The sequence below is a fragment of the Typopeltis vanoorti genome, chromosome 9 (assembly GCF_054136105.1).
Source record: "Typopeltis vanoorti isolate ZY-2024b chromosome 9, IOZ_Tvanoo_1.0, whole genome shotgun sequence".
Taxonomy (NCBI): domain Eukaryota; kingdom Metazoa; phylum Arthropoda; class Arachnida; order Uropygi; family Thelyphonidae; genus Typopeltis; species Typopeltis vanoorti.
The window spans coordinates 142,627,304-142,642,018 of record NC_143557.1 but is presented as its reverse complement, the minus strand read 5'-3'; the positions used below and the strand labels follow the sequence as shown (position 1 = coordinate 142,642,018).

The 14,715-nt window shown below is 38.9% G+C and overlaps 1 protein-coding gene across 1 annotated transcript in view; it reads right to left on the bottom strand.

Annotated features, from left to right (window-relative positions):
* Window positions 1-12,503: 12,503 nt before the first annotated feature.
* LOC150103642 (forkhead box protein F1-like) overlaps window positions 12,504-14,715 on the bottom strand; it is a 107,389-nt gene continuing 105,177 nt past the window's right edge. The window contains exon 3 of the mRNA XM_090397714.1: window positions 12,504-12,897. Coding sequence (XP_090253840.1) covers window positions 12,713-12,897 — 185 coding nt within the window. The 3' untranslated portion in view covers window positions 12,504-12,712. The remainder of the gene's footprint in view (window positions 12,898-14,715) is intronic.

Sequence of the window (14,715 nt, the reverse complement as noted above, 5' to 3'; positions counted from 1 at the left end):
AATGTTTTAATTAGATGAATAAAAAAAATAATATTTCGGAGATGATTGTAAAATGATATGAATTTTGTGACTTCTCTGTCACGAAGTACTTTTGAGAGAACATCTATTTTGAATTTTGAATAGTAGGATACAATTACTCCTTAAAGAAAGTTATAAAGTGAAACTTAGAGAGTGGTGCAGTGGGTGTCCTCCCGCGATGAGTCTTCGGACTCCTTGGAGGTGTAACGAAAATAATAATAATAATAATATATACACCCTCTTTCCAAAAAGAAACCGAACTTTTAGAAAATAGAAGAAGCTAGTGGCGCCACCTGTTGCATCTTTTTGTTGTCGAAAGCGGCAACTTCATTAGTGTTGTGTCAACTGTTTATGACATTTGTTTCATTAGAAGCCGAACTGAAGGGCCAAAAGTAACTGTGTTTTGACACAATGTTACTTGTTTGACGATATTCAAGCCGTACGCGATGAATTCTTGCTTCAAAACTTCGAGATAAAACTCATCATTGACTGTTTGGCCAGGAGGAACGAATTCTTTGTGGATAATGCCCTTGGAATCGTAGAAACAAATCAGCATTTTCTTTACTTTTGACTTCTCCAAGCGACTTTTTTTCGGATGCCCCTCTTCTGGTGGTCTCCACTCAGCACTCTGGCGCTTTGTTTCGGGCTCATACTGAAAACACTACGTTTCGTCACTAGTAACGATCGTTTCAAGGTAGTTTGAGTTCTTACGAGCGGTTTTAATGAGGTCCTTGCAGTGTTCAATTCGAACACTGCAAGGACCTCATTAATTTTTTTTGGTCGTCGGTCAACTTGTGGGGAGCAAATCGCGAATTTAATTTACGAAGGCCCAAACTCTCTGTCAAAATGTCGTGCATAGTTGATTTTGGAATCCCCAATTCGTCTTCAATCAATCTCACGGACGATTTCGGGTTTTCTTTGATGAAATCACGCACTTTTTGGACGTTAACTTCGCTCAGTACAGTTTTTGGACGACTCGGCTTTTTGTCGTCCTCAAGCGTCTCACGACTACTTTGAAATCGCTTAAACCACTCGTAAACTTGAGTACGGGATAAGCATTCATCACCTTATGCTTTTTGAAGCATTTGATGCGGTTCCGTAAAACGTTTACCAAGTTTAATACAAAAGTCAATCGCAGCTCTCTGTTTGAAACTCATTTTCCGACCGTTCGTCGAAACACGCTGTCACTCCTGGCACTATAACTCGGTTTCTAATGAAACAAATGTCATAAAGTGGACACAACACTAATGAAGGTTACCGCTTTCGACAACAAAAAGATACAACAGGTGGCGCCACTAGTTTCTTCTATTTTCTAAAAGTTCGGTTTCTTTTTGGACAGAGAGTGTATAATCTTCATAAATTATTTGATAGAAAACAATTAGCAGCAGGAAAATAAAACGTGCGTAATTTGAAATGGGAACTCAAACAGTTTTATTGTGCGCATATGCAAGAAGTAGAACGGTTTCTGCTCATTGTACTGCACTGTCGATTTTTTGCAAAGAAATATGGCGAGAGAACAGGAATTGTGCTCTTGTGTTCTTCAAGTTTTGTTCCACACATTCTGCTGTTTGTGTTCGGCGAGCATTGGGAAGAAGAGTGGAAAGAATCCTGTAACAGCATATTAAAGCGGATCATAAATTTCAGCAGACTGGGATCGCATCTGTGAACGGAAGAATCCCGGTTGACCATGTGCGATGTGAGGAACGAATTGATTGGGTTTGACATTCGTTTATGCGAAGTCGATGTGACACTTTAACCATGAGTAGAATGTTCTGTAAAACTGTATGTCAAATTCTGCGAAAGACACTTCAGCCGACTGTTTATTCCTACAGGCCATGACACCAAGCAACACAGCGGGCCGATAAACATTTTGCATGCGTATGATTGGGATGACGGAGGAGGGCGCAACATTCCTCTGAAGATATCACTGGTTGGCTGTCTTCCAACAGCAGAAGCTGTGGAAATAACCGTAGCTTTATCATGTTGCAACCCACACTTCACATGCTTTTTTCAATCCTTGTTTGAAACAAACCGAGTTTATATCTTTGCTTGCCTAGTTGTTGAATCTTCCCCCTTAAATCTTTCCTCTAGGGTTACGTGAATGACACGGTGCACGAATTACCACAAAACGTGGATGACCTGAAGAATCGCACAAGAAGGGCTTCAAAGATTCAGCACCAAATATTATTATCTCTTGAAAAGCAATGCTGGATCGTCTTGGCATGTGTAGGGCGATACACGGAGAACGCGCAGTGATCTTTCAAAGGAATAATAATTTTTTTTTTTTTATTGCATGGCATGCATTTGTTACAGTTATTATATACATTACACATTTTTTTTTGCTGTGTTGGGAATTAATTTCTTTTTTTTTTTTTTACATTTAAAAGAATTTTTTTTTATTACATTGCATACATTTGCTACAGTTATTATATACATTACATACATTTAATTACATATGATACATTACTTACATTTGTTTACATGTGTTACTTACATTATGTACATTGGTTTACATATAATACATACATTGGTTTTCATGTGATACGTACTTTACATGCGTTTGGTTACATATAATACATCTTGGATGAGAACTAATTATTTTTTCCCTTTCATCCTCGAAGCTTAAATGTAAGCTTATCTGAGGATGACACCAGTTGGTTATTATGTATTTTTTTTTTTTTTTTTTTTGCTGTGTTGGGTAGCTGCGAAATCTGTGATTGAGAAATTCCCGCGCGCGCACTCACACATACACACACGCATGCACGCACAATAACTTGGAATGCATTGATGCATCGCTGAACTGGAAGCCTGACCGAATAAATTGTGTTTCATTGAGTTTGTATGGTATTTTGGGTGCGTGTTTCTTGTTCGTAGTATGTCCTTAGAGCTCTTTTCAGGCTATTGTAGTTTGTAAGGTTTCTGTATTCAAAAGGTAATTTGTTTATCATGTCTGGGATGTAGAAGTTTCGCGTGGCCTTTCCGTAGTGATTATTGTATTTATATGTGATATAATTAGTAGTCTGAGGTCTTTTTATACGGTATGTATTTCTAACTGTCCTGTAGTTGGCATCGAAATAATGTTTCAGCAAGGCTGCATAGTGACATAAATGTTTTGCTGTCAGTATTTTGTGTTCTGACATTGCAATGTTTATAAGGTCGTGATTTTCTCTTTTTTCCCAAAAGATCAGTTTTGTCATTTTGTACTGTAGCGACATTAATCTATTTAATTTGTAGGGTGCACAGAAAGCATACGTTGTTATAGCGTATCTTAGTATATTTTGGCATAGTGCTTTGTATATTAGTGTTTTTAGGCGTATGGGAACTATATCTTTTAACCTGTAGAGTTTGCCACTTATTGTTCGGAGTTTGTTATGTAGATGGTTTATATGGCTATTCCAGTTCATATCTGCATCGAAGTAAATTCCAAGGTATCGTATTGTTTCAACCTGAGTGATTTTAGTAATTTTGCTGTTCTGTGTGTTTTTTTATGTTGGAAAGTGGATGTTAGATGGTTATATATTTGTTATCAACTGGTCGAGTCAGTGGATTTCTGAATATCATGAATTTTGTCTTTTCTGAGTTTAGGTGTATGGAGTATTTTGAGAACCAGTCTATGATCAGATTTATGTCATGTTGCATATTTGTTTGGGCTATGCTTGCGTTATTATGGATGGATATTATTGCTGTATCGTCTGCGTATTGGAATATCTTACCTTTGAGTGGTAACTGATTAATATCGTGCGTGTAATGTTGAATGTTGAATAGAGTTGGGGAGAATACAGCTCCCTGTGGTACTCCACAAGTTACTGGTAGCTCTCTGCTTCGGTTTGACCCAATACGTGTCATATGCTTTCTATTTTGAAGGTAGTTTGTAAACCACCTGTGATGAGGCCCGTCTATTCCAACATGCCTCAGCTTTTCTAACAAGGTTTGATGTGTAAGTGTATCGAATGCTTTAGTTAGATCAATAAAGACTACCATGGCAATTTTGTTTTTGTGTAAGGCGGTATTAATTACGTCTGTAAAGTCTTCCAAGAGAGATGTTGTTCCCTTATTTTTCTGAAAACCATATTGTGTTTTGGGGATAATATGAAAGATCTCAGTGTATGCTGTGAGTTTCTTCAGTATGATCCGCTCCATAATTTGATTGATAATTGGAAATGTTGCTATGGATCTGTAATTGCTGATTAAATTTCTTTTTCCATGTTTGTATATGGGTGTGATTATGGCTGTCTTTAGCATACTTGGTATCTGTCCTGTTTTAAATATTTTATTTATTAGTTTTAGTAGGATAGGACTTAAACTAGTCGCATGTTGCTTTATATCTTTAGGTCTTATACCATCTATTCCTGGGCCTTTGTTTGGTTTGATTTGATTTATTGCAGACAGAAGTTCTGCTTTTTTTATGGTTGGGAACCATAATGCCTGTTTTGATTGTGGTCCAAGTGGAGGGTCTCGTTTTGTGATTGGGGGAATATTTCTGTGTAGTTCTAGGATGGAGTCTGCAAAGTATTGGTTAAAGTCATTTGCTAGTTGTTGGATAGGTTTTGCGTCTTTCATGAAGCTGTGTTTTATGGTTTCGGAGGCAGTGGGGTTGGGAACAAACTCTAGCATCTCATTGATCAGATGCCAGGTTTGTTTCATGTTGTTTTGTGCAGAGGTTAGTTTGTCTCTGTAGTAGCTTCTTTTTGCATTTCTGATTTGTGTTGTAAGGCGATTCCTTGTTATCTTATATTCAGTTTTTAAAGCTATGTTATTTGGATATCGCTTTAATTCTTTCCATAAAGTGTCCTTTCTGTGTATTTCTAGGATTAAGTTTTGTGTTATCCAAGGATTTTGTGTTGCTTTTGAACGAATTCAGATTTTCTTTGTAGCTTTCTTATATATTTCCTCCAGTGTGAGTTGAATGTTGTTGTATAAGATATCTGCTGAATCTGATGTCAAGTGTTCCCAGTTTGTTTTTCTTATTTCGTGGTTGACTATTTCTTCGTCTATTATTGTTTTCTGTCACTTTTCTTCTGTGGGACATTGCATGGATATTGTCTTGGTGTGCAGGTTTATAGCGGTGAAGTAATGGTCTGCTACTTTGCACTTTTTGACTGATGCAGTGTAACTATTTGGTGGTGCTCGGACGTTTATATGATCTAGACAGCAGGCAGTGATAGTATTTCCGAATATTTCTTCTCTAGTACACGATGTTATTGTTGGTATTAGATTATACATTGATAGTGTGTCTAGGTATTGTACAGTGTTGTTCTGGTTTTCGTTTGCAATATTTATATTTATGTCGCCAATTATCATTGGGTGTTCGGTTGAGCATATTTCTTGGCTTGAAAGCCAGCAATTGAGTTCGTTCAAGAATTTTATCATGTTTTGGTTTGGTGGCCTGTAAATAGCATTTAGTATTATGGGATGCTGTGTGTTAGTGGTATTAGTGATTTCGAGGCAAAGGGTTTCAGCATGTTCAAACTGATAGGCCTTTTCTTTTGCTATTAATTTTTGTTTGATAAATATTAATATTCCACCCCCTCTTTTTGTTTGGCGGCATGATCTATGTTGTTGGAAGCCTGGAATTTGGAAAGCAGTCGCTTCGTCATTAGTTATGGATACTTCTGTAAGAATCAATATATCAGTAATATCAGTGTAATTCCTCACACAAGACTGTAATAATAACCAATGTTTTCGGATGCTTCTGATGTTAATATGCAAGATTGAGAGAGACATTTCGCTTGTACTGTGTTTTGTTTCCATGCATCAAGAGATTCGAAAGTACAATGACTAATGTATTCTGGTGTAATTACATCTATCTCATGGTTCACATTCATTTTTGTTGTGTTGAGATCTTCTTATTGAACTAAGTTGGAGTCTTTTGTTTCACTCTGGCAACCTGTCTATATCTTCCGAGCTTTTTATTTGTATAGACTTTGAAGTCTGTGACTTTCTCAAGAATATTTTGCCGTGTTTGATCCATAAAAATTGATACTTTTTTTCTGTTTTTTCTTTTCTTGCTTGGTACAAAAGATTCTGATTGAAAGGTGTTAAATACTCAGATAGAAAGATTGGCATATTGTCTTGCGATGCATTTAAATCCTTGACTACTGGTTTTTTCAGTCTGCTGGCTTTTATGAGATTGTCTCTTGTAGCCTTGCTTGTCAGACGAACTATGACTGGTGCGGGTCGTGGCGAGCCTTGTTTTCTGTTCTTCCTGGGAAACCGATTTATGGTTTGAATATCATTATGCTCTAGGGGGATGTCAATTGCGTGGCCTAACTTTAAAACTACGTTTAAAGTTAAAAAACTACTTTAAAATAATAATAATAATAATAATAATAATAATAATAATAATAATAATAATAATAATAATAATAATAATAATAATAATAATAATAATAATAATAATAATAATAAAAACGAAGTTGCTGTATCGAATAGTGCAAGTTTCTTACGTAACACTTTTTCTCAATAAAGGTGTCCAATCGTTTATATAATTTTCCCTCATATATCCGATCTATATACGAGGGTGGTCTGAAACATTCTCGATCTCGACCACAGATGGCAGCACTATCAGCAAGTTTTTTTTTTTCGAAATTGGTACATCTGTCATAAACATCCATGTGAAATTGCAAGTCATTCTATCAAGTAGTTTGTTTTATACAGCCGTCTGAAGCAAAAGTGTTGTCTGTGTCCCTTGAAATGGATAAAAGTGAGCATCGTGCGGTTATAAAATTCTTTGTAAAGGAAGGTTTAACGCCAAAAGAAATTCATTCGAAGTTCATAAAAGTTTACGGGCACTCTTCTCCTTCGTTTTCGACAATTAAGAAATGGACTGTCTATTTTAAACTTGGCCGTACCAGCCTTGGAGATGATCCACGTGAAGGACGTCCAAAAAAGTGTAACAACACCAGAAATCATTGATTGAGTGCATGATATGGTATTGGATGACCTGCAGTCAAAGTGTGAAATTGCTGAGACTATAAGGCATTTCAAAAGAACGCAAACCTTTTTTCATTTGCAATTCTTTATGCAAAATATAAAAGCTGTGCGCAAGACGGTTGCCACGCTTGCTCACAGCAGATCAAAAACGCACTCGCATGAACATCTCTGAACAGTACTTGAAGCATTTTAACAAGAATAAAACTGATTTTGTGCATCGATTTATTACTATGGATGAGACTTGGATTCACCATCACACACCAGAATCCAAACAACAGTCAAAACAGTGGACAGAAACCGGTTGCCTCAGCGCCAAAGAAGACAAAGTCGGTTCCATCAGCAGGAAAGGTCATGGCATCGGTGTTTTGGATGCTAAAGGCTTTATTTATTAATCATCTTGAAAAGGGTAAAATAATAAGCGCGGAATATTATTCCGATCTTTTAACCAGACTTAACGAAAAAATTTGTGAGAAAAGAGCCGGTTTGCAGAAGAAAAAAATCATCTTTCGTCAGGACAATGCACCTGCTCATAAAGGTGTTTTGCGATGGGAAAATTAAGGGATCTGCACTATGAATTGTTGGAACATCCACCCTATTCCCCAGATTTGGCTCCTTCTGACTTCTATCTCTTTCCAAAACTAAAACTCTTCCTCGCTGGTCAGAGTTTATCTTCGAATCAAGAGGTGATTGATTGCAGCTGTAGAGGGATATTTTGCAGATCTTACTGAGGACCACTACAGGGACGGGATAATGGCAGTGGAGCATCGCTGGAATAAATGTATTAGTCTTAAGGGAGATTATGTTGAAAAATAATAAACCTAATTTTGAAATTATAAAGTCGTTTTTTCATTGTTAGGCCGAGAACTTTTCAGACCACCCTCGTATATGGATATAAAGCATTGATGGACCCAAATATCCTTCATTTTAATGTCATTCTCATTCCGAAGGCTTGGCCACAATTAAAAGTTCCCTTCTCTTGTCTGCGTAGTTACCTATATCCAGTTTTCTCTCTCTTCTTCGATGTTGATCTCCCTTAATGCCTGATGTTAGAATACGTTTACATATTTATTATAAAGAGAAAGAACAGCCTCCTCCTTTTCCCGCCCCTTTGTGTGGCCTTGGTGTCTGTTAAGGGATTGCTAACGAAATTTAACTCTTATTACGCTGGTCTCTGTCCGGGAATGACAAAATCCAAAGCTTGCAACCCTAATATAACTTCGATCCATCTTCTTGGCAGAAAACCCAACATTGAATTCATCAAGTTTCACTCTGGCCTTGTTCTCGGCAAAACAAAATTTACTTTGCAAACATTGGCCATGGTAGTGTACAGTGCTGCCATCTTATGATGTCAAGGTGAAATGCTTCGAAATGAATGATATTGGTAATGAGTCTGTTCTTTTAAACGCCAGTTTACAGTACCACAACTAATTAGCACTGTGAAAGATGGCGACGTCATTGCGTACAGCGTGACGTTGCTTCCGGTGTGGCAACTCGAATAAGAAGACGGAAGCTCTCAAACGTATCGCGGAACGACAATTTTAAAAGATTTTCGAAACGCAGAACTAGCGGGGGTGGGGGAACAGACCTGCATTGTTTACCCTCACAGAAAGCATCTGTTCGTCGTTCCCCTCTAGCTAATTATAACCCCTTAATCTTCGCGTGGTGCCCTTTAAATCAAGCGTGATCGAGAGGGAGGAAGGAACCGCATCACTCGCCTCCAGCACTGCTGTGTACATCCGCTGATTAATTAACCTTAACGACGGCAGATGTCGCTACCATTAGAAAGGAATGTGACATCTCGTGTCACAGCCGACGCGGAGGCAAGACACGCCTAATTTACCGTCGCTGTGGGAAGATACAAGGCACGTGCTACTGGAACCGAGAACGTTTCGTAGTGACCCGGAAGTTGGCAGATGAGGTTACCGAATAATCGTAGAATTTTGCGGCTTCGGATTGTGCACTGAAACCTGTCCGCACACGACAGGGAGGATTGAACCCTGAACTGATTCCCCGCCCCTCACCAACACAGAAGATAAACTATTCCATTCCTTGTTCTCGTTAGCAGAAACGCATTTGATTCGCTCATCTTTCTTTTTAGTTTCCAAGTGCATCGCACACCTACAACACCAACAGAATCAGAAGTGCTTACAGAAGCATTTTTCTCAAACAGACACATAACGAGTCCCATAGCTGGCCAATACCTCCCTGTCCAACATGGAACTGAACAGAGTCAGAGGAGGCCTCCTCACCAGAATCTACAATGGAATCCGAATCCGAATTAGTTCTTGAAACTTCCAAACCGCCTTTCAACTTGGGTCATCTGAAGCCTCAAGACCTTTAATTTCCTAAAGATATACCACTTCCGTATGTTGGAGTGTTCAAACGTCACCCGTGTATGTTCAATCTCATTTTCCTCTTCCTGCTCTATGAACCTACACGTGCGACTCGTTTTTCAAGAGGATCTCTCATACGAAACGAAGACCAAATAGAGACAAATAGTGGAGACCATGACACAATATCTAGTCTGCTCCTAGTAAGCTCCACAATCCCAACTTAAAGAATCGGATCGTGGTCTCTTTATTTTTGCAGGTGCCTTGAAACACATATTATCTGACCCCGCTCTGAAAGAAGATGGGAAAAAAAACGATTATGTCTCTCAGATTCTGCCATCTGAAGCAATGGAGAAGATACACAGAATGTGCAATTTCATTTGCGTCAAGGCCATCGTCTTCTACTTAAACACAAAAGAGATAGCACCCATCAATCACCGGAGCACAACCTCATGTGGACCTACACCGGAAACTACAAAGCGGGCTCCTCCCAAATATCATCGCAAAGAAAGGAACCGAAATCATCAAGGAGTGGAATCCGACGCTTTGTGTAGCTTTCTGCTACACGAAGCATTTATTTAATTGTTTTATTTTATTTAATTGTTTTATTTAATTAATTGTTTTATTTATTTAATTTTTTGAATAAATGCTTTATTTGAATAAAGCATTTACTCAAACTCCAAGAGATGTGCAGCAGTTTAAGGCGCAAATATCGACAGAGAAATCGAAAACAGCGGTAATTGCAAAAGAACTGATCAAATGTGAATTACAACCAACTGGGAAAATACCAGAACAAATAATGCAAGTTAAATACCCGATAATAATTGAAAACAGTGAAAATATAAAGAAGCATGCAGTAAGAGAACAATCCCTGGAGGCTAATAAAATGTCAGGATGTCGAAATTTAACCACATGGAAAAATAAAGCAATTTGAGGTCTGCATAACACATTCATTGACAGATTGTTAAGGGGCGATCATTTAGGGAGGTTTGTTAGGGTGATCTTTTGCGTATGAACTTCCCTTCTAGAGCCCAATTGCCTCTATATAATAATCTGGACAGTGATGTCAACTAATCCTAGCGGTTCTAGTTCTAATCTAGTGTAGGCTTGGCCTACCTTTTATCAATCTGGTGCTACAATATGAGAAACGAAAAGTAAACTTCAGAGACAACAAAATGTTGTTTTTTAAGGGGGGGGGGAATCTTGAACGCTGAATAAAGCTTCGGATAAGGTCAACCAAAATAGATGGTCATTTGGAACATATACGAAGAAACGACAATTAAGATCCGAGTGAAAACTTCATTCTTGGGTCGAGATTAGATGAAAAGGCGAGAGTGTTCGAGACCTCCAGTTGTAAACAGGCACGCGTTAGCTTTTTTTTTTTTTTTTCACCCTTGAGGATCTTTTGCGAGAGTTGAAATTTAACTGTCGCAGTGAAGAAATAGAAGCTTGTAAAACTTTACCGATTCCGTATTTACGGGCATATTAAGACAACTAATTCGCTTTTAATATTACGCTTTTGTCGTAAAGTTGTGGGGGATGCAGAGAAGATCTTAACAGCGTCCTCTTCTTCTTCCCCCCCCCAGGAAAAAATCAGAATGAAGTTGTAATGAAAAAGAGACATAGCAACATGAGCGCTCGCAGAATATTTTCCGAGGGGGGGGGAAGCTTGGAGACAAATAATTACATCAATAAATTTTTATTTAATTATTTTTTTTTGGTTTTTTTTAAACAGGTAGATCCCGGCGGGGGGGGGGGTTTCCCGTTTGCTCCACTCTGCGGACGCCCACGCATAGCAATCAACAAAATACGTGTTTTTTTGTTTTTGTTTTTTAATTTCTGTCTATTAAAAATTAGGTTGGATTTTATTAATGATGACGTCGGAGTAGAATACATTAATGAAATAGAACACATTAATAATTCCAACAAGTTTTTGTCAATCTAAAACTAAGTCTGTATCTAAATATAGAATGTAACCGTTTTCTACAAGCAGTTGCAATTCCAAACGACTTAAGGTTAGGAAGATAAAGAGTTCAATTTACGATGTTTTAAAACAAGGATCTGAAATGTCACCGGGGGGGGGGGAACATAAGGGATAGGATCACTATTATAAATGCTACATTCTTCTCTATATATTCTCTGGGACAACGCAGCGGATTTTTTTTTTTTTTAGATTGTAGAATGTAGTTGAGATGATGAAGAGGAACAGGGAGCATAGCGAAGATCTCCTCCACGCATTCTTTGTTAGGTTACCATGGAAACAAAGTGAGCGTTGCCTCTAGCTACGAGTAAAAACAATGACTGTGTGTGTGTGTCTTGACACACAATCCTTTGGCGGCTGCAGACGTGTGTATGTGTGCGTGCGCGCGCATTGTCCTTGCTCTGAGTCACTGTTTGTCTAAGAAGAAGACTGCAAAAAATCACAGCCCAGCTGGAGACAACAAGGAGTGCGTCTGAGAGGGGGAGGAAAGGGGGTCGTCCATTATAGTTCTAACACTCCAGAGTTCGCTAATAACGAAGGCAACACTTTAAGTGCCTTCACCGAACCCTTTAAAGCTTGCAAAATGTCACGCTTTGCTCGAGACAGGAAGACAAAAGTCTTTCACAGCTCCTTCGAGCGATAGTGGTTCTTTTGTGCTCTCCCGGGAGGTAAGACGAACGTCCAGTCTCTCCCCGCCCACACGAACGCGCAACTCGCGCGTCCCGGCGCCGTCATTTAATATCCCATTACGAGTGATGTGGACACACTGCGCCGTCTAGTTAGCAATTAATTACGCCAGTCTGCGCAATCAAGAACAGAACGAAGGGGAAGTCTTGCTCGAAATGACATATTCAGAGTGGGGGGGGGGGAGAAGGAACATTCCTCGGATGGGAGTGTTGGGTTTCGCTATCGCATCGTGATTACTAGCAGCAGGTGGACCGAAATACGACTCCGCTACTGGTGAGGTCTCGACCTGAGACATTAAATATCTCAATGATGATGTCGACGGCACATTGAGGAACTACATCAAGTCTGACAACAAACGAACTAAAGCGTCTATCCTAATATATATATAAGAAAGTGAAAAGTCAATCTCGGGGGCTAAATAGCTGCATCCCCTGCGACTTTTTGATATTTTTTCATCTTTGTGTGAAATGTTTGAATCCCAAATGCTCGCTCACCAATAAAAACGTCTTTGTGTTATCAAAGCGAGTGACTCGGTGTAGCTACATCAGTAACAATCACAAAGGAAGAGAGGTTTTATTTGACTTAATTCTTACAATTTTTCTTCTGGGGATGCTCACCAAAGATTGTTCGCATCTGGGAAGAACTTTGAAGAAATTATCATTCGAATTTCTTTTCTTTTCATTTTGAGTTATTATCACATCGGACTTGGAGAAGGAAAGTCATCTACTGTCAGCGCCCTCTGATGGCCTTGTACTTAACAACATCAAAGTATGTATTTGGTGTCGTGGTAGGAAGGCAGGAACTGAGAAACGGAGTTCATCCCGGTGTCCACGGGGTTGGAAGGAGCCAAATTGGAGTTTCGGCTGGGAGGAACACTGTGGTAAGTTTTGCGGTCGTAATTTGGTGGTTGATATCGCATTCCTGTCCAGGTCGATGAAGTGGTTGACCCTGAAACAAATAAAAAAAAGAGATCATATGCTGTGTTAAGATGGCAGTGAAACTTAAAAATTAGAAGGAAGGATGAAACACGAGCTGTTATTGGTGTCTGAAAGCTTGAAAGTCAAATTGTTGTTGGTGCGATAAAACTGAAAATTGTAATTAAACCAATACAACATTAGAAAAAAAGGCTTATTACACTTTCTCTTTTACGAAAAAAAAATTCTCTCTCTCTCTCTCTGTCCTCAGGCTGACATTCACTTCTAGTCTTTTCCGGCTCAAAATGTCAAGCATCGCGTCAGCTGATACCTCACCGACTCGCTCTTCGACCAGTGTTTCACGGACTCTGTTTCAATCTCTTCTACAGGTGGGCGTTACTCTACAAAAACTGGTTTTCCATCATTCCTTCACTTGCCACTAACTGTGCTGCAACACAAGCAGCGGCTGCTTAACATCCTTTTACAATCGATGGTCAGACCGACCGAACCTTCTCTTCCATTCTATGGAACAGCTTCTTTCTCATGAACAACTTTCAGCTGTTCAAAGAAAATATCAATAAGTTCCTTCTTCTTTAATCCTTACTAGATGAGTAAAGATTAAGGAAATGTAGCAAAGACGATATGCAGGCATAGTTCTAAATTTATCGCAAGTGCTACTTTAGATCATAACATGCAGGTTCCCTACACAACTCACTTCAACCCACAGAACATCAACCACAACTTCCCTTAATTCGGACCTCCAAGACATCCTCCGACGGGCTCAGATAACCTCGTCAACTTCTTCAACGCTAGTAACACCTAGTTCTGTCTTATTTCTCACATCCCTTCACCATTGTTTTTGATAACACTCAAATTCACGGACAACACGAAATGCCTCTTCTCGGAATTACCTTGACATCAGGTCTCTCCTGGCATTAAACACATCACAACTGTTGCATCCTCAGCTTCCAAAAATCTAGGCTCTCTCTTTCGCTCAAGACGTTACTTCACCTCTAAACAGCTGTTAACCTTATACAAATCGCAGAACCGCCCAGCTATTGAATACTGTTCTCACATTTGGAGTGGGGCTCCTAAAAGCTGCCTCAAAATGCTTGACTCAATACAGAGGAGAGCAATTAGACTGATAAATGATCCACCTCTTACCCACTCACTCCCCCACTTTCACATAGACGTTTAGTCTCTGCAATTTGTATATTCTACTAATATTTTCATGGAAAATGCTCATCAGAAACAGCACCAATAATTCTCCCACTCTGTACTAAACCCATTGGAACACGTACGGCCACCTCCCTTCACAGTACACCTCAAAACCCACAGAACAAGTTTCTTTTCCTCCTCCTTCATCCCTGCTACTGCTGTACTGTGGAGCAGTCTTCCCCCCTGATGTATTTCCCAAGGAATATACATGTTTTTAAATCGAATGTCAACAAGTTCCTCCTTTCCCATCCCACTACCCATACACGGTACTAAAGTACTATAGGTTGACTAGCCAACCTCTCGAATATGGACCCAACATTAAAAAAAAAAAAAAAAAAGTTTGTTCACCTATTGTGGATCCAACTGTCGTGGGCGCCTACTTTTTTTTATGCAAATTAAGGGGATTTAAGAAGATGTTATTTTTCTCCAAGCAAGGAAGACTAAATAAGTACTTGAGCATCTTCATAGGTTTTCCGCGAGGTTTTTTCACAATGCCACTTAGTAAAAAAACGCCTTAAGAATTCTTTGATATAATTAGGGACATCAAAAAACGATCTTCGTTTTTCAATGATCATAAAAGTTAATTAAAATCTCAGGGAAAAACTTTTAATGTACGTTTGCGTTAGCAATTCCA